Source organism: Lathyrus oleraceus, chromosome 3 (assembly GCF_024323335.1).
Source record: "Lathyrus oleraceus cultivar Zhongwan6 chromosome 3, CAAS_Psat_ZW6_1.0, whole genome shotgun sequence".
Lineage (NCBI taxonomy): Eukaryota > Viridiplantae > Streptophyta > Magnoliopsida > Fabales > Fabaceae > Lathyrus > Lathyrus oleraceus.
In genome coordinates, this window is record NC_066581.1 from 1,127,811 (window position 1) to 1,147,529 (window position 19,719).

The 19,719-nt window shown below is 34.4% G+C and overlaps 1 protein-coding gene across 1 annotated transcript; it reads left to right on the forward strand.

The window, feature by feature from the left end:
* The first annotated feature begins 11,561 nt into the window (after positions 1-11,561).
* LOC127132033 (uncharacterized) lies at positions 11,562-14,405 on the forward strand. The gene is made up of 7 exons (XM_051060900.1): positions 11,562-11,736; positions 11,810-12,124; positions 12,200-12,252; positions 12,399-12,436; positions 12,530-12,848; positions 13,157-13,464; positions 13,665-14,405. Exons 1-7 carry the CDS (start codon positions 11,724-11,726, stop codon positions 14,167-14,169), a joined length of 1,551 nt encoding a protein of 516 aa, XP_050916857.1. The 5' UTR covers positions 11,562-11,723; the 3' UTR covers positions 14,170-14,405.
* Positions 14,406-19,719: the final 5,314 nt, after the last annotated feature.

Genomic DNA, 19,719 nt, shown 5'->3' on the forward strand with positions numbered 1-19,719 from the left:
CCTCTTAAGTTCCTTGAAAACTTTTAATGTTGATGATATTGATTCATATGAAGTGCATGAATGCGTGGATGCAACAATCACACTCAAGGATCAAGCAAGTCACACCATACAAAGGTCACGGGATGGCTCAAGTCATTGTCAATATCAATCATCCATTTTGGTGGATTATGGTTTACACCTTATCAACACCCAAGTTCCATTGATATTGTAAATGTACGAGAACGAATCAACCACGAATCAAGGGTTTGTTGTGAGTCACGAGCATGGAGTCTCAGTTAAGAACCACCCAATGGGAGTGTACTATGGTTAAACCTGACAATCATGTTCTAAAAAGGGTCCCCATAGTCATCATCTCATCTTTCGGATATTATCGGATAAAACGACTACTCGTATTCCAAAAATATTCTCAAGAGAGACTCTTAAGAGTGTAGTATCGCGTAACAATCGTATCAAATCTTACACTTGAACGACCTTTGCACTACGTCCTAAAATAGGCCAAGATGGGCTAGGTATCTAAAGTCCTTGGCTTCCAAGGTTTATATTGGAAAGAGTAATGCCTAACCACGACTACTCGTGTGACATTATTGATCCCAATAAGACCTTCACCAAGTGAATGGGCTTGCAAGTCAACTTGCTAAGGAATAACTCCACACAAGTCAACGAGACTATGCCATTCTCCTATCATAAGTGCACTCGAGTTCGGGTATAGAACTCATCTCACAAGAAACCACCAAGCATACAAGCAATTAATATATCAAGCAATTCATACATTACAATCAATACAGTTATCCCAAATTTTCAAAAAAATATGTCACCAATAAATATAAACATACAACACACATAAACAAAAAGTAGGCTAAACCCACTAGAGAAGAGCTTCTCCCCAACAGAGTCGCCACTTTTCTGTAGCGGGGTTTTCGTTACCTTTAGGTTTATTGACTAAACCAAAAGTAAACATATAATTTGAGTCGCCACCTCACTTTTATTTGTCCAAAGGAAAGGCTAAAAAGCGAACAAAAGCCAAGTAAGAAGTTTTATCAAATAAAAAACTAATAAAAATGTCAGAGATCTAGGTAAGGGGGTTGGTTATGAAATGGGAAGGTTTTACGCACCCAAAACATCCTTAGTACTCTAAGGGAACCTCTTTTTGCAAACATGTGTTGTAGGTTGGTATTTATGAAAATATGTGCAAAAGATTGGGGAGATGAGAAAAGAATATATTATATTTACAATTTTGTTGTTTGAATGGATGAACCCATTGCCTACGTACCATCACAAAGGTAGGATCAAAACCTCGTAGTTCGGGGGTAAAAATCTCAAAGATTGGTGAATTGATTTGATCAAAAGCCTTAAGGTCTTTTGTTATCAAAGGGAGAAAAGTCAACCTAAACCAACAATCCACCATGTGAGGAGAGCTTCAACATACTAGTGAGGGGTTAACCCTATAATAAGTATGGAAGACTTATAATCAATCACTAAGGATGAGGTGAGATTTACATCAACCACTATGATAACTCAAACCTATGACTAATGTTTATGAAAATGTTTTAATAAGGTGGCCATTGGAACCACAAAAACAACTTGAAGTGAGTTATATTTATAAGTTAGATTTATTTACAAAATGAAGTCAAAGTTGAATTAAGATTCATTCACAATGAGTATTAATGAAAAGATCATGAAAAGTCAAAGGCATAAGGCTTAGGTTTCTAATTTGAAACAATGTCAAAGTTTGAAAGAAAATATTTTTGGCTTGGGTTAGAGTGGGGAGAATAAGAGAAGGGTTAGTCCTAAAGCATACAAAGATAAGAGAGAAAAGATAAAACCCTTGGAGTCCTTTTTCTTGAAATCATAGAGATGATTCAAGATGCTCCTTTCCTTTGGACTTAGCAAACACCCAAGCAATCAAACAATTTTAGATTCAAGCTCCTAGGATCTCCATTTGGATTGTCTCACTTAATTTGGCTATTCATGGCAATGGTCCTTTTTGCTATCCCAAGATGGGATCCCTATCACACAAGAGCAAACATCAAAAAGTTCACAACACAATAAGAGGAATGGACAAAGAATAGGTTTAGATGAGAAATCCTTTTAAAGTCAACTTTGAAATTTAGCATTCTAAAGGCATGAGGCCTAGTTGCTCTTCAACAAGTTTAGCATTCTAAAGGCATGCGCCTAGTTGCTCTTGAACTTCTTTAAGCATAGGTAAGTCCTAATTCTAAGTTTTTTCTCCTTTTTGCATTAGATTCACACAAAACAATCACAAGACAACAATATATTTATATACAATAATGAGCTCAAATGAGCAAAAGAAAATGACATAATCATAAAATATATGCTCAAGTGAGCAAAATGAAAAGCAATATGAATAAATGAGCAAGAAATAAAGTGCATTAAAGTAAAGGGCAAGAAATTAAATGCTCAAATTAAAGTTAGTAATTAGTATGGTTATGTTAGTCTATCATAAGACAATTTGGCGCTATGTTAAGCAATCGTAAGTGGACTAATGTAGTAGTCACACCTATCTGATGCCAGTCAATAAAACTATAGGCAAATAAACACAAGTTAGAGATCATGACTAGTAAGCCAAGCTCCACAAACTTTCCATGCCAAAAGAAAAGAGGAAGGGCCTTGTATGGACTTTAGGTTTTTTGCTTGACCAAGAAGCAACCTATCTTGGACACAAAACAACTCACTTGATCTTGGATCAAGTTGAGTTTATTTTGGATCAAAGAAGGTTAAACCTCTCATTTGTCAAGACCAACCATAAGACATTAACTCATTGGCCAAAAATAAAAAAAGAATGGGATGAAGATGAAATGGATGGAAAGAGAAATCAAGTATCAAACTCAATTGATCAAATGTGAACCAAGTCATCATCAATCAATGCCAAACAAAAAAGAAATGAAGATTACAAGTCAACAAGTCAACCATAATTTTTTGGTATTTTTTTGAATTAAAAATAAATGCAAAATAAAATAAACAAAATATGGTCAAACCTCAAATTTAATTCAAATCAACTTCAACAAGTCCAATTAAATTCTCATAGGTCTAACATGGTCAAACAAGCTTTGACAAATTTTCTCAACAATTTTTGAAATCAGAAACTATTTTTTTACAATTAAAAACAATAAAAAATAACACAATATGAATTAAAATCTCAAATAAATCTCAAATCAAATAAGAAATTGATGAGACTATTTTTCATTGACTTATCATGATCCATAGGTGTTAGGAAAATATTTTTGGATTTTTCAAATATCAGAAAGTAATTAAAAATGAATTAGAACTATTAAAAACCAAATAATTCACAAAAAATATTAAATGAAGTCACAAAAATAATTAAAAATCAAAATATGAAACTAGACTTTTCAAAAAAAACTTTGGCATTGGTCTCATATTTTTGTGATTTCAAATAAAATATTTATGAATTTTTGAAAATAAAAGGAATTAACTGAAATTAAAAGAAAATAAGAAAAAATAGAAAAATCCAGCGCCCTCAGATCAATTCATTAATTGATGTGGCAAGGCATCAAGGGCTCTGAGGCACAGACACAATATACACGTGAGTCAAGCGCGTAACACATTGCATTAAAATAAGTAAACGCATTGGATGGATGAGATTATAACGTGGAATCATGATCCAATGGCTCTAAAGCATACCACGTGGTGATGGTGGTGGAAACCACCATCTTCTCCGGTGATCCAACCATTTCCGGCCACCACACGCAGAAAAATAAATTGCAATGAAAATGAAAAATGAAGGCATCAAAATGAAGCTGAGGTGATGTACATCACCACTGTAACCATAGATCATCCTCATCATTCCTATTTAGAGAGAAATGTGAGCTTGAAAATTATGGTGTATGAACTGAAATGGCACGATTTGCAAAATTAAGACCACCACTGCCCTGCCTCAAGTGAGAGGGCTTCAGAAAACAACACAAACCAAAGAAAATCACATTGTATTGCAAGATCTAGATCAAAAAAGTTTGAGGTTCTACCTCTGAAATGAAGCTTCAAACAACACGAATCCTTCAAGCTCTTGATCTACTTTTGCTCTGAAAGTGTGATGGTGATGATAGGTTAAGGAATTGAGCTTTTAAAATCAACTAATGATGATGAAATTCAAGCTTGAAAAAGAGAAAGAAAACTGAAAATTCCTTTAGTGAGGGTTTGGATTTCAATTCAGCAGCAATTCAGATCTCCACTTGGTTGCCAATTGAATGAGAATGCACACTTATTTATAGCTGAAATGGATTGGCAAGCATGGTTCCCTCGTGTGCATGGAATTTGAATTCCTCTTGCATAGGCCTGTACAGGCGCATGTAAGGCCCAATGATGGGTGCAAATCCTTGTTGAGACCATCTGGAAATGAATGAGTTGGACATGCAATTGGAGTGGCATTAGCTTGCACATGAAGTTTTAACATGGAAATGCAAAAATGAACATAGATAGAAAGCTCTTCGAAACTCACACATGGAAAGTCCAAAAAATTAATGTGAGTAATGGTTGGAAAGCCCTTGAAATAAGGAACAAAAGTCATGTTGGGCAAAAATTCATTTGGAGTTTGGAACTTAATGAAAACTGGCTGTGAAAGTTTGGGTACAAAACATGTCTAAGTCACCTTTGAAAATTTTCACCAAAATCAAGCCTCTTCAAGCCCTTCTGTTTTAATGATGCAAGCTTCAAATGAAAAAACTTCCAACATAAAAGTTGTATATCTTTTTAATATAATCAATTTAGACTCAAATTTTGCATCATTTGGATTTTTCATGAGAAAGGTATGGGCATTTGAAGTTGGGCATTTTTCAAATTCAATGACTTAGGTCCAAAGTGGCCTATAATGTTTTGTATTATCACATGTATTTATTTTGGGATTATGAAATTTTGTCCAACATAACATTTGAATTATACATCTTAAGATTTCCAATGCATTTGGTCTCACCTCAAAATCATAAAAATTAAGGAAGTTAGGTCTTTGGGAAGTTGACCCAAAATTAGGGTTTCAATCTAAATGACCTATAATGTTTTGAAATGAATGATGACCTTCCAAGTTTCAAATAGATTTTTCATGAACATGAAAGTTGTTCATATGGTTCTTAAGAACACTTTCTATCTTGTTCATATTGTTCATATGGTTCATATGGATTCATCAAGAACGAAGATGAGCCTTCTGTCTACAAGAAGGTTGGTGGGAGCATGATCGTTTTCCTGGTATTATATGTAGATGACATATTACTCATTGGAAACGATGTCCCTACCCCGCAACAAGTAAAGTCTTGGTTGGGGAAATGCTTTTCTATGAAGGACCTCGGTGAAGCAGCCTATATATTAGGAATCAGAATCTATAGAGGTAGATCACAAAAACTGCTTGGCCTAAGTTAGAGTACGTACATAGACAAAGTGTTGAGACGCTTTAATATGCATGATTCCAAGAAAGGATTCATACCTATGCAACATGGCATGTGTCTATCAAAAACACAATCCCCTTCAACTAAGGAAGAAAGGGATCGCATAAATAAGATTCCATATGCATCTGTAATAGGATCTATCATGTATGCCATGTCATGTACTCGACCAGATGTCTCGTATGCTTTAAGTGCAACGAGTAGGTACCAATCTGATCCTGGTGATGCTCATTGGGTAGCTGTCAAGAATATCCTTAAGTTTATGAGAAGGACTAAGGACTCATTCTTCATATATGGAGGTCAGGAAGAGTTGGCTATAATTGGATACACCGATGCTAGTTTCCAGACAGATAAGGATGACTTTAGATCGCAATCTGGTTATGTGTTTTGCTTAAACGGTGGCGCTGTGAGTTGGAAAAGTTCAAAGTAAGACACAGTTGTTGATTCTACAATCGAGGCCGAGTATATTGCTGCCTCAAGTGCAGCAAAGGAAGTTGTTTGGATCAAAAAGTTCATTAGTGAACTTGGCATAGTTCCTATCATTGTGGATCCCATTGGTCTCTATTGTGATAACAATGGTGCCATCGCACAAGCTAAGGAGCCTAGATCTCACCAACGATCCAAACACATACTTAGGCGTTATCACCTCATTCGAGAGATAATAGATAGAGGAGATGTGAAAATATGCAGAGTACCTACACTTGACAATATTGCTGACCCGCTGGCAAAGCCTCTTGCGCAGCAGAAGCATGATGGCCATACTAGATCTATGGGCATTAGGGGTATGCCTGATTGGCTCTAGTGCTAGTGGGAGATTGTTGGTGTAAGCCCTAGAGGCCAATACTTTTGGTACTTGTATCGAATTGTTTATTAATAATAAAAGGCTTTTTCTTTATTATGTTTGTCTAATAATGTCCCTAGAATAGATAGTCCGTTTAATGTATCAAGTGTGACTTAATCATGAGATCACATTAAACATAAGGACATTATTCTTAAAGTATCCATAGTCGAGCTTTATTGTGAAGTGAGATAACATTAAAGCATTAAGACTATTATGTATATAGACTGATGATCACATCTCATGTGTAACAACCCATTTTTTTTAGTATTGAATTATTATACTATTATTATTATAATTTTAATTTAATTATGTGGAGTGTTAATTAATTAATTGGTGTATTAATTCATTATCTAGTGGATATGAGAAATAATTAAATAATTGAATTAATTAATTAACTTGGTTGCATAGTGAGTGGTTAATAATTAAATTTAAATAGAGGTATTTAAATATTAGGTATTATTGGACCTAGTGATTAAATTAGATGATTTAAGCCCAACTAGAATACTATTATAAATAGTAAGAGTGAAGGAAGTGAAAATTAGAATTCACTTGAGCACTGAAGGCAATAGAGAAAGAGGAGAGGAAAAGCGAGAGGAGTCAAGGTTTCCATCAAATTGACAAGGTAAGGGGGGAAATCCTTATCATTGTGGGTTAGTATGATTGGGTCAATGGGTAGGAACATGTTTTAGGTTGAAATCCTTAATTGGCATGGTTTGGAATTATTAGGTCTTGATAAATACTCTTGAATTGTGATGATTAAATTATGCTAAAACTGTGAATGAATATATAATTGGATGAGTCATAATTTTCTGAACGTGTAGCTTTTTACGGAATCGAAATCGGAGGTCCGGAAGTCCTCCAACGATGAAAAGTGTGGGGAAATCTGCATTCTGTTTCGTGTTAGCGCAGGAACAGCATTCTGTTTTGCGTTAACCGGTTAACCCAGGGCGTTAACCGGTTAACACTGTTACGATATTAAAAAAATTACATTCTGTCTTGCGTTAACCGGTTAACCCAGGGCGTTAACCGGTTAACACTGTTAAAAATTGCCAAGAAGCGCATTCTGTTTTGCGTTAACCGATTAACCCAGGGCGTTAACCGGTTAACACTGTTTGAAAAGTGAAAAATTGATATTTAAATGTTGTGTGTGTTTTGGAATGAAATCTATGTGTATATATTTGATGATTGGCCTATATTGGTGAATAATATATTGTATGAATGTGTATGTATACCATTATTGAATTGTGAATGATTTATGGTTATGGATGTGTATATGTAATCGTAATTGATGTGTTGTTATGGATGTGTATATGTACCAATTGTGAGTCATGGTGATATGTGGGATGTTAAGACAGTATATAGATGGTCTTAATTGCATGTGTGTTGGTATGTGTGCATTCATTCATAGCATAGTTGACTTCATGGTGGAAGTGGTCAAGCGGTGATCCTTAATTGGAAACAGACGTAGCAGACGTTAATCCTTAATTGGGATTAGGCGTAGTATTAAGCGGTGATCCTTCATTGGAAACAGACGTAGCAGACGTTAATCCTTAATTGGGACTAGGCGTAGTATTAAGCGGTGATCCTTCATTGGAAACAGACGTAGGGCTTTGGTCTTGTCCGGATCGGAAGCGTGGCTTGGATTCTAGATATTGAATCGGAAAGCGGTGAAACTTTGAGTTCACATTGAGGTACCACATGCATAGAGTCACATTGTCTTGCATTGAGTCGTCTATAGTTATGTGATCATTGGATGCATGTATTGATGTGGATGCGATGTACGTTTGAAATGTGTGAGATGATTGTTGGTTAATATGATTGACGTGATGTGATGAATTCTTAAATTGTGTTTTAATTCATTGTGCCTTATTATGCTATTTCATAATGATTTGAATTCTCACCCTTTCTGTTTGAATGTTACCTTTACATGGATATCGTGCAGATACTACAGAGTAGTATTGCTGGAGTAGGTGGACGATAGCTCGCTCAAGATTAGCTGGATAGTTTCCGTATTTAGTTTGAAATTAGGTAATGAGTCAATGCTCTGGTCATGTAACACTGGGTAGATTAGTGGTATTGAACTCATATATTATTTTGATATGCTTTATGTCATTAATTGTTTTATTTTATTGGAAGTGATTATTGAGACATGATCATGGTATGGGACATGGATCATATTATGAAATACATGAGTATTCTTTATTTTCCGCTGCGAACGCACATTGCTTGAATATTCATGATGAAATGTGTTACTCAAATGGCCAGGTGTATTGTTGGTTTTTGAAAGTTTTAAGTTTCGAAAACGTCGATGTGACGCCCTTTTCTTTATATGCGTGCTTATTTACTCTGATTATCTGCTAAATAATTTGGGGTAGAAAAAGGGGTGTTACATCATGGATCATGGATAAGGAGTTATCAAGTCTTAAACATAGGTATGAATATTAAGAGTAATATTTATATTGGATTGACCCGCTATGAGAGTACTATATAGAATGTTATGCAAAGTGTCATAAGTTATTCTCATGGTGATAATGGTGTATACCACCCTTCGACCTGAAACCACTATGGACCCTAGATATAGAGTCGAGTGCCTTATTGCTGATCAAACATTGTCCGTAACTGGATGACCATAAAGACAATTGATGGGTACTCTACGAAGCATGCTAAGGGACATGATTGACCTAGATGGAATTTGCCCATCCTGCATAACATGATAAATGTCTATGGCCCAATATTGAACTGGACAAGGATGACACGATCTATGCCTTGTGTTCAATATAGACATAAGGGCAAAAGGGTAATTGTACATATAAGTATTATCACAAAAGGATTTGTCAGATCATATGACATTTTCGTGTCTTGGGTAGCAGTGATGTGTTGCTAGATACCGCTCACTGTTTATTATGTTAAATACGTGATTTAATATAATTGTCAATGCCGCGAAAACCTACAGGGTCACACACAAAAGGACGGATTGATGAGAGATAAAGTAACTAAGGAATAACGTAATGTACGGTGCCCTTAAGTGAATTGTAGAACATCGTAAGGTACGGTGTACTTAAGTAGAATACGAAATATGGTAAGGTACCACACGCTTAAGTGATTTTGGCATATTATAAGATATGGGCCACATACACTTGAGTGGGCTTTTTAGCTTGCAGCCCACAAGTGGTTCTATAAATAGAACCCTTGTGTAGAAGCATTTGTGCAATTGCAATTTCGTTTCTCTCTCTCTCTCTCACTCAAAGCCTTCATTCGTAGCAGCTAGCACTGAGATTGAAGGAATCCGTTCGTGTGGACTGAGTAGAGGCGTTGTCATCGTTCAACATTCGTGATCGCTCCGTAGATCTGCATCCAAGGTTACAATCGCCACAAGAGGTAACAATTCTATCACTGATCATGCCCATTTGTAAGGATCACTAAAGGAGAAATTTTAAATTCCGTTGCGTTTTGGATCGCCCTTCTCCTTCAGTCATCCAAAACACTTATAAATTCAAACCTTTCTGCAAATAAAAAATGAAAGAAAAAGACTGCCCTGGTGAAAGGTCCAATCATAGTCCCGAACACTAAGCCTAATTTGTAATATCTTGCAAGCTCAGGTGTTTGTCTTTCATTCAAAATATTTATAAATATTTGAACCTTTTCATAAACAAATTGAACGAAAAAGACTATTTGGGTGAAAGGTCTAGTCATAGTCCCGAACATTAAGCCTAAGTTATAATAGCTTGCAAGCTCAAGTGTTTGTCTTTCATTTAAAACACTTATAAATATTCAAACCTTTTCGCAAACAAATTGAAAAAAAAAAGCTACCTTGGTGAAAGGTTCAGTCATAGTCCCGAGTTTTAGACCGAAGTGGTAATCGCTTGTAAGTCATAAATATTCGTCTTCCAAACCGTAAAACATACCCAAACAAATCAAACCTATTATCTCGCCTCGTGCGATCAAAAATTTATTTTTAGAAACGAGTATGATTTATCCATTCCGACGTGACAAAAACAAAGACTTCAGTCTCCAAGAGCGAGCAACAAGCAAAAGTTTAATCACTCGAAATGTCTAAAGCAAAACTCTTTAAAAGCAATCAAACAACACCTAGTTTTCTAAACATAACTACGTAGCTTTGAATTCCTCATTGTACCTGAGGATACATAAGAGCGAGATCCGCAATCTCGCCAAGCACCCTAATAAAAACCTTTTTTTGTGACCCATTTATTTTCCTTTTTTACTCTTTTACCATTCGAAGAAAACAATTAACAATAACTAACATTCAATCCCAAGTTTATATAAAAGGTTCCCATTGAGTACAACAGACGTGAAAGGTGATAATACATTCCTCTTGCGTAATCCATAATCGAACGTGAATATGGTTGCGGCGACCATTTTCTCTTTCTCTTAAGGGTTTTATCGATATTTTACCTTTCCTTCCTAAAAATAAATAAAGTTATGTGGCGACTCTATTCGAATCATTTTTTTTGCAAACGCACAAACACCCCGCGAAGGATCGTATTTTTTAGATGTAATAGTAACCATCTATTACCATATCCCATAGATCTGTATCACAACATATGAAGAAAATTTCGATTTTATCTTTCCAATATTCGAACTTTTCTCCATCAAAGATTAGAAGTTTTGCAGAATAATGATATTTATCATTGTTTGCATGTGCCATTTTATGTTTTAAAATATGGATCTCTATCTAACATAGTTAAGTGTTTGACACAAAGTAGTCAATATAAGAACTAAAGCTCTGATGCCAATTGAAGGTTTAAGAACACAAAAAGGGGGGAATTAAATTGGGTTTCAAATATGACAATTTTTCGTTATCCAAAAAACGATAACAACAATGATCAAAATGACAAGATATTTTTATCCTGGTTCACCATTAACGAGGTTAATCCAGTCCACTTACCAGAGTGATTTTTCCTTCTCAACAGAACTTAATCCAACAATTAAACTGATTGCAATCTCAAAAACTATCTGTTAATGACTTCTTAAAGATTATGACTAAACTTAGTCCTGTAAGGAATTTCAACTCAAAGACTAATCATCAATGACTTCTTGAGGCTCTGACTATACCCTAGTCCCTCAAGGAATTTAACAACTATTAAATACAAGATTTGTGTTTACAAAATTGTTATTAAATAAGCAGAATACACACAATGAAATTCAGATTTTACACTTAAGAATATATGAAATGAAGTTGTAAGTGTTTAATTAGAGAGTATAGAGGTGTATTAGTAAAAGATGGAGGTGATGAAAGAAAGAAGAGTAGTTAGAGGCCCATGAGTGATGTGAGTAGAAAAGGAGAAAGATACTGATTCTATTCCATTGAGCATTCACAACGTTATCCTCTTTCTCTTCTCTGTGGTTTCCTTCCTATATCCCACCATTACCAAACGCGCAAACACACATACATATGATATATTCTCAGATGCTGCTGCTGCTTTCTGCTTCCTTTTTCTAATTTCATTCTCCCCATGCCTTTGATTGGTACGATTCTATTTTCTTTAATTCTGTGTTAGAATTATGCATATCAGTTTATGATTGTTTTTTTTGTTTGCAGAGATAAGAAATGCACATTTACTGACGGCTCCATTGCCATATTACTATCATGTCAAACACTCTCAAATTTCCGGCTGGAATTGGAATTTATTTCGAAAACACAAGTTCAACGTTCCACGCCCTAGGTTACCCTTCCTCATCAAAGCCGTCGCCGCCGCCGCCACCACCATTGTTCAACCGCACAATCACCAACCCGGAATTATGCTCGATTTATCTGAAAAACCAGTCGACGAGAGGGAGAAGTTGAGAAGATCGAGGATTTCTAAAGCTAATAAAGGAAACACTCCATGGAACAAAGGAAGAAAACATTCTCCCGGTAACTATAACTATTCTCTCTTCATTTACTCACTATTCAAAACCTTACCCTTTTTCCTTTTTCATATTCCACCAGAAACTTTGCACAAGATCAAGGAAAGAACACGCATCGCAATGCAGAATCCTAAGGTGATGTCATGTAAGCATATTTTTTAACATTCACTTTAGGCATAGTAACCAGACTAGAAATAGATTAATAACAATTATTCAATAAAATTTTGGAATTCTTTTCTTTCTCTTCCTAACTAATTCCTTAATATAATTTGGCAATGCAGATCAAAATGAAGTTAACTAATCTTGGACATGCGCAAACGTAACTAGAACCCTTTCCATCAATACATTTCTTATTTTTCAATGCGGCTTCTTTCTTTATTATTCCTTTTACCTTCTTCATTGATTTACACAGTAAAGAAACAAGACTCAAGATTGGTCTTGGAGTCAGAAAGCTATGGGAAAAGAGGCGTGGATGGAAGATGGCACAGGCGACTTGCTGCTTTGAGTGGCAAAATTTAATTGCAGAAGCATCCAGGCAAGGCTTTATTGGTCAGGAAGAGCTGCAATGGAATTCCTATGAAACGTTGGATGATCAGCTTAAGCGGGACTGGTTCCAGACTCTTGAACAGAGGAAACTAATGGCAAGGGGACCACCATGCAACAGAGCACCCAAGTCCCCTGAACAGAAAAAGAAAATTGCACAAGCCATTGCTGCAAAATGGGCCGATCCCGTAAGTCTTTATCTTAGCATCGCCTATTTAGTTTGTTGACGCATCTTCAATGTTTAATGTCTGGAAATTATTCACAGTTAGTTAGATAGCATTATCAATTGAAATTATTCACAGTTAGTTAGATAGCATTATCAATTGAAATTATTCACAGTTAGTTAGATAGCATTATCAATTTTGTCTCTAAAGGAAGTATTTCGTTTAAATTTGTTATGTACCGATAATAACATATGTATTAAGGTTTTCTTATTATTCCTGTTTTCAAGCTCTGTAAAACAATGGTGAAAACAACTTTTTTCCTGTTATATCAGGATTACCGTGAAAGAGTTGTCTCTGCATTGGCCAAGTATCATCTTTCTGCTGAAAAGAAACCTAGAGCAAGGCCAATTTATAGTGCACAAACCCCCAGGAAGAAGAAACCCATTGCAAAAAAAGATTCTGATAATAGCATTCTTGTAAAGAGTTCCTCCAAAATTGTTCAGCCGATCAAGTTGAGAAAAACAAAATCCCCTGCCTATAAGGATCCTTTGGTGAATTCCAAGCTTGAGATGATAAAGAACATTAGAGCGCAGAGAGCTTCCGTGGATACCAGACAAACTCAGGCCATTCAACAAGCAAGGTAGAACCTTTTTTTTTACTAACACGGATCAGCGATATCATTTCCTTCTATTTTGATTAATTTCTTTAAAACTTTTATGTACATACACTGAAAATTGAAATTCTGTATATGAGGGACTTCTTTCGAAGCATATTTTCTTTTCTTTTGAGAAAATGTTAACAACCTCTTTTGTTTCTATGATCGGATGCACTGATGCGCAGACTATTGATTGCTGAAGCTGAGAAAGCTGCCAAGGCACTTGAGGTTGCTGCGGCAACAAGTCCTATTGCTCGGTCTTCTCTAATAGAAACAAGAAAGCTTATAGCTGAAGCTATTGAATCACTTGAATCTATTGATACACAAAAGACAGACGACTGTAATGTCCCTTTGGAGGTCAATAAGGAAAACGAATCAACATTTGAAGTTGGAAACCATTCACAAATGAGTCGTGTAAACGGACACACAACAGTTTACAAGTTGGCTGAAGATTTTGGTTATCTTTCTCTGGGGAGGCCAGTGAATGGTGATCCAGAACTTCACCTAACCAATGGTTGTGCCTTCTTACCTTTCAGTTTGAATAGCCAGATAAACCAATATAGGTCATCCAATCAGGAAAAGGAAACAGATGATTCTCCAACGGAAGATGAAACACAATCAAGATCAACTATAGCAACAAAAAAGTGGGTTCGCGGAAGGCTTGTTGAAGTGAGTGAAGAGAAACAGTAAAATGTTTTCAAACATGTTATATAGATCACCCCAATTGTCCTTGTTTAACAGAGTGATCAACCAAAACCAAATGATTTATCAGCCAACCAAGTGTAGGCAGATAGAGAGATGGAGAGTAAAATAGCATTATAGCTAAAGAGAGAATGTACTTAAGTTAGTTTATAGAATCATCTACTTCATTTGATCTTGTTACATTAAACTATGAATTAATTAATCATATTATTATGTTACATTTATAGCGGTTATTATTCTAGAAAGGCACGGTTTGGTTTCATAATTTTATTTGAGCAATTGAAGGTTTTACAAAATAATGAAGTGGAAATGAAAAAACATTTTAGGGACAATGAATGACATAGTAGTCTATGATTAAGGTGAATCATATTTGGTTAAGTAGGAGTGTATAGTCTTTTCAATATGTATCCTCTTGGCTTCTTTGTCTTGTTTGGCTTTCTCGATATCTTTTTTTACTTGCTCCTTCTGCACATAATTTAACACTCATCAGATGTTTGTCATGATCAAGATACATAAATTAATAAAGAAAATGGTTAGGATATGAATAAGGTACGTGGAGGATATCAGGAAGAGGTGGCTTAACACCATGAACAGCAGCTCGGTCGGAGGTCTTTGTTGTGACAGACATGGAATGTGGAACACCAATTCCAACACTGGTGTTGTTTCTGTAATTGCTACTTAACCACCTCCACTTTCTGCCAACTGATAATATGTGTCTTGTCATCTCCATGTAAATTAGTTGCTGGATCAATTGTAAATTTCCCCTTAGTACTAGTACGTGTTTATTTGGATTCTCAAATCTAATCTCACCACACCAGTATCCTCTGGACTCTTCCAACTTTCAACGTGGCATTAATGTACCGTTATTACGTGTCTCTATTCTACCACTCTAGAACCAACTAGGGTGGCAAAACCCTATTTAAGCTGGCTTTGTAAAAGTCTGAAAAATTGAACGGATCGAATTTATTTGGAGATGCAAATCTAAAATTTTGATGAGTGAATCGTAGGTATTGAATCTTTTAGGATTTTAAAATTATATATAATTGTTTGTGTTTATAAAAATCTATAAAAAAAAATATATCATGACAGAGATAAACACATTATAAATGTGACTCTAAAGTTTTGTCTCGATCTATTAAGCTCAAAAATCAATCAATCATTATATATCTTTTAATATTAACCCATTCAATTTTAGCACCTATAACAAATTATAACTATTTATTTATAAACAAATTTGTTTAACAACGTACATTTTTTTAATATAAATAAGAAAATAAATAAAACACTAAGATATTAGTACAACTGTATTTAAAAAAAATATAATATTTGTACTTTTGCCTATAAATAATTATTTGTACAAATATGCGAATAAGTGTTTGAGTAATTGAAAAAAAGTTAAGTGTAATTGAAAAAAAGTTAAGTGTAGGTTAGTTAGGATGAAATTAAGGTGAAATTTCGTAAATGTATAATGGTAGGAAGAAGATTTTCTTCACTTGAAACATATATCTATGGTATATATTATTCAATGTGAGATTCTTAATTCACACTTAAGATTGAATTTTTATAGTGAAAATAAATTATGGGTGATCCGATAGCGAAAACCTATAGCAGGTGGTCCATCAAATTTTAAACGAGACTCTTTATATCATATTAAGAAATGTGATTTGGCATAATTCATTTCTACAATCGACTTATAGGACGAGTATTACCCCCACTTATAAGCACATGTTCATGTCATTTATTATCTAATGCAGAACTGTTAACATTTATAGTTTCACTTTAATTTATTCAAAACATGGATGTAGTTGCATTACCTTGTTCAATTGAACACAACTCTAATATCTCATCGTTAAGAATATACTTGTATATTCCAGCAACTCCAACAATTCAAATAAAAGATAATTGTAAAAAAAAAAGACAAAATAAGAACAAAAAGAAGAAACAACACACATTAAACAACTACCACGTAAGTATAAACAAGAGACACTGAACAAGAACAACAAAAATCAAAAAGACCAAATGATCCCAAAACACAAGATTTCATATTCTTTTTTTCTTATGATAACAACGCATCGCTTAGGGAGGTGGCAAAAAAAACAGACATATATATTTGGAGTAATCAAACTCCCTCTCAATTAAGTATAAAATATACTCTACTCATTCGAAGAGTATACTTTTCTCCCTTTGTCGAAATCAAAAAGGTGGATAAAGATGCATTTTAATAATTTAAATATGTAAATATAGGCAAATAAGCATTTAGGAGGGGGAAAAGACATCATTTATTTAATTCAGGGAAACTACAAACAAATGGAGTAAGCAACATAAGCAAGTAAGAAACGATAAGTTAATCTTATCATCATCATCCTCGCTTGAAGATATTGGATTAATGAGGTTTCTTCTCTCCATTCTTTCAATGAGCTTGTTAATCTTTGAATTCACTGTCCTTTGCTCATCACATATGTCATTGATGGTGTTTGAGGAGGATGGAGAAAGGTCATTTCTTCTTCACTTCCTTGCTCTTCTTGGCGGTAGTGGAACAAGTTCTCGTCCTTGAATAACATATCTCATTTTGCTTACAACCCCTTTGTTATCTTTGTATGCATGAATTCTGGTTCTTCCTCTCCAAAATCATAACCGATATAGGTAAAAAAAATGTGATTAGTTCCTTATAGGGTAGAGTGGTGTTTTTCTTTTTACTATCTAGCATGTGGTGAAGTACGACATCTGACCAAAGTTTTTCAACTTGGTTTTTAGAAAAACAAATTGTAGTAACGTCTGATTTTTGGATGGTGTTAAAACTAATTTTCCTTGGGAAAAACACATGATTTATTATATAATGAATCACTCTATTGTCAAGGCATATGAGGCAGACAATGAAAGAATATGAGATTCTAGAAGAAGGGTCAATGAGAAGAGTGTGAGCATAAATGTCAAAGTTGAATTCATTACCTTCAAGATCAGTTTGATCATAATTTGGTTCATGTGAGGCAGATTGCAAACTCTTGCAAAATCTCAAAGGACAGAGTGATGGGGTGTTTCTTGAATTCATAATTTATGATACCATTTTTGTAAGTGAGATTTGCATAAAATATAGTACATATTGAAGTTGTTCTCTTGAGCTTGAGTGGAGAAATCTTAAGAGGAGTAGGATGATGAAGGTTTGGAGGATCAAGTTCTTTTTTATGCCATTAGAGATGATGAAGGATGATTAAGAGAGATAAAGTATTTTTAAAGAAATGCATAAGTGAAAGTAGGATGAGATGGGAAGAATGAGAAAGTTACCTCTATTTATAGTTTATGTCTAAACGATTGGAAGGTTGTACCAATCAATTGACAACTTTGAATTTTGTGAGTTAGTCTTTACATATCCACTCAACTGATAACTGAGGATCATAAATCTTGAGATATTCTCAAAACACTTGATTTTATCACTGTGATTAATATTCGCCATTATCGTCCATTCTTAGATCAGATGCTTCATGCATACTATATACTTAGAAATATACCTTTTGCTTTGTACAACTCCATTGATTATCATTAAAGCTTCGAGCTGCAAAGCATACCTGCAAAACACTAAGGTTTCATCTTTGGTACCCAAATCTTCTTGGGTCTGGGTGCATTGGTTCTAGATGATCTAAGGTTATTACCTTTAGATTTTTTCAATTTGTCAAAACAAAAATACTTTAAATGATCGACTCTTTTGCAATGTGTGCATTTATAAATTGGATGATTCTTTTTCTTGTGATATACACTTTTACTAGGTTGTTTATCCTTTTTGAATCCTAATCCGTTCTTATTTAAAGAAGACCTTTGACTTGATAGGATCGGGTCAAGCTTTTCTTTCCCTTGGGTAAACTTACATGGGTTTCATGCAATTCAATTACTCTCCCCTTCAAAGAGACATAAATCTCACAAGTTTCTCCTGAGTTTCTATTTTAGTTGTTTCTTTCTTGAACGATTTATTGACTTCTACAAGAGATTTTAAAGACTTCTTAAGAGCTAAGTTGCATTCTCTAAGTTTATTTTTTTAAACCAACTCAGTACTCATTCTAAACAATTGTTTGTAAGATGGTTTAATTACCTGAACAATATCTTCCTCGTAGGATGTCTTTAAGTAAATTTTATCTTCTTCGTTGGAGTAAGATTCTTTTATGTTTCTCCCCGAGGTTGATGTCTCTTCTCCTTTTCTTCTTTCAAATATTCCACTGGAAAGGGACCTCTATTTATAGGCTAGAGGTTGGAACGAAAAAGGAAAAGTTTTATGATCATAATTGATGTGTCAATCGATTGGCATCATGCACAAGTCGATTGGTATGCTTGAATTAATTGATTAATAAGCTCAAAAAGGTAAGAAAGGATATTTAGTCGTGACCAATCATTAAGGCGCTATTCTAATCGATTAGGGGGTATTTTTGAACTTCTCCAATCGATTGCCACAGGGTGTCAATCAATTGGCAAGAGCAAAAACATGCACATATCTTTTATGACCGTTCCTAACTTGTCTTGCACGAATTCAAGGCATTTTTAGAAATGTTTTCTTTAGAATAATAAGTTTATTGTCAGATGTTGTATTCTTGTAGACACTTGCTTGAGCTTGAGATGAGGCTTAAGTTATATTCCATTTGGTTGCCATAATTAGAGTGTCAATTCCATTAAACCCTAATGATATGGTTTCATCTTTAACCGTTTTTTGGTTATCATCAAAGTCTTGTTGTCATTATCAAAGGCGTGTTCATCTTTAATAGTTACCATCATCAAAAACATGTTCCATAACTTGAAAAGCAAGGTTTCACACAAACTTGAAGAAATGTGAAATGAAACTTAGAATGAGATCCAAAATTTATCAAGTGAAAATGAACGTTGACCAACAACATTTTAAGTAATAGAGATCCAACAATGTTAGTTTGTCCCAATAACAATTTTTCTTATAATTTCTCATATCCAATAAGAATTTCACTCATAATTAATAGAAAAAATTAGACAAAAATTAATTAATAATGATTTCAGTAAAAATTAATAAATAAATTAAGGACAAAATTGATAGAAAAAAAAACTATACTAAAATAAAATATTCTTTTTATATATTATTATAGTGACAGTCATTTAAAATCATCACTTTATTTTGAACGAACTTCTTTAATATAAAAATAAGTGGTATCCAGAATATTCAAACCTAATATATTTAGGGAAGCATACACATCACTAAAATTTCTGTAGTGTTTCTATTAATTATTACTTCTTCTTTTGTTAGTTTTTTTTTTTCTATAGATACCATGGACACAAATATTAGCAAATACTTTTCTCCTGCAGTGTCATCTATCCACTTCCTAATAGAGAAAGAAAATGTCACGTTGATCACTGATTTGGAAACTAATTGGAACATTATTAAAAACATTAGTTAGGAATATTATAAGAAATTGATTTGAGACCTTACAGTATAGTGCCAGACATTAGCATGTTGAAATGAGGCTAAGTGGATAGTGCTTATCTCTCTCAATCATCAAAAGAAAAGCACTCTCTACTTTGGGTGCATTGTCA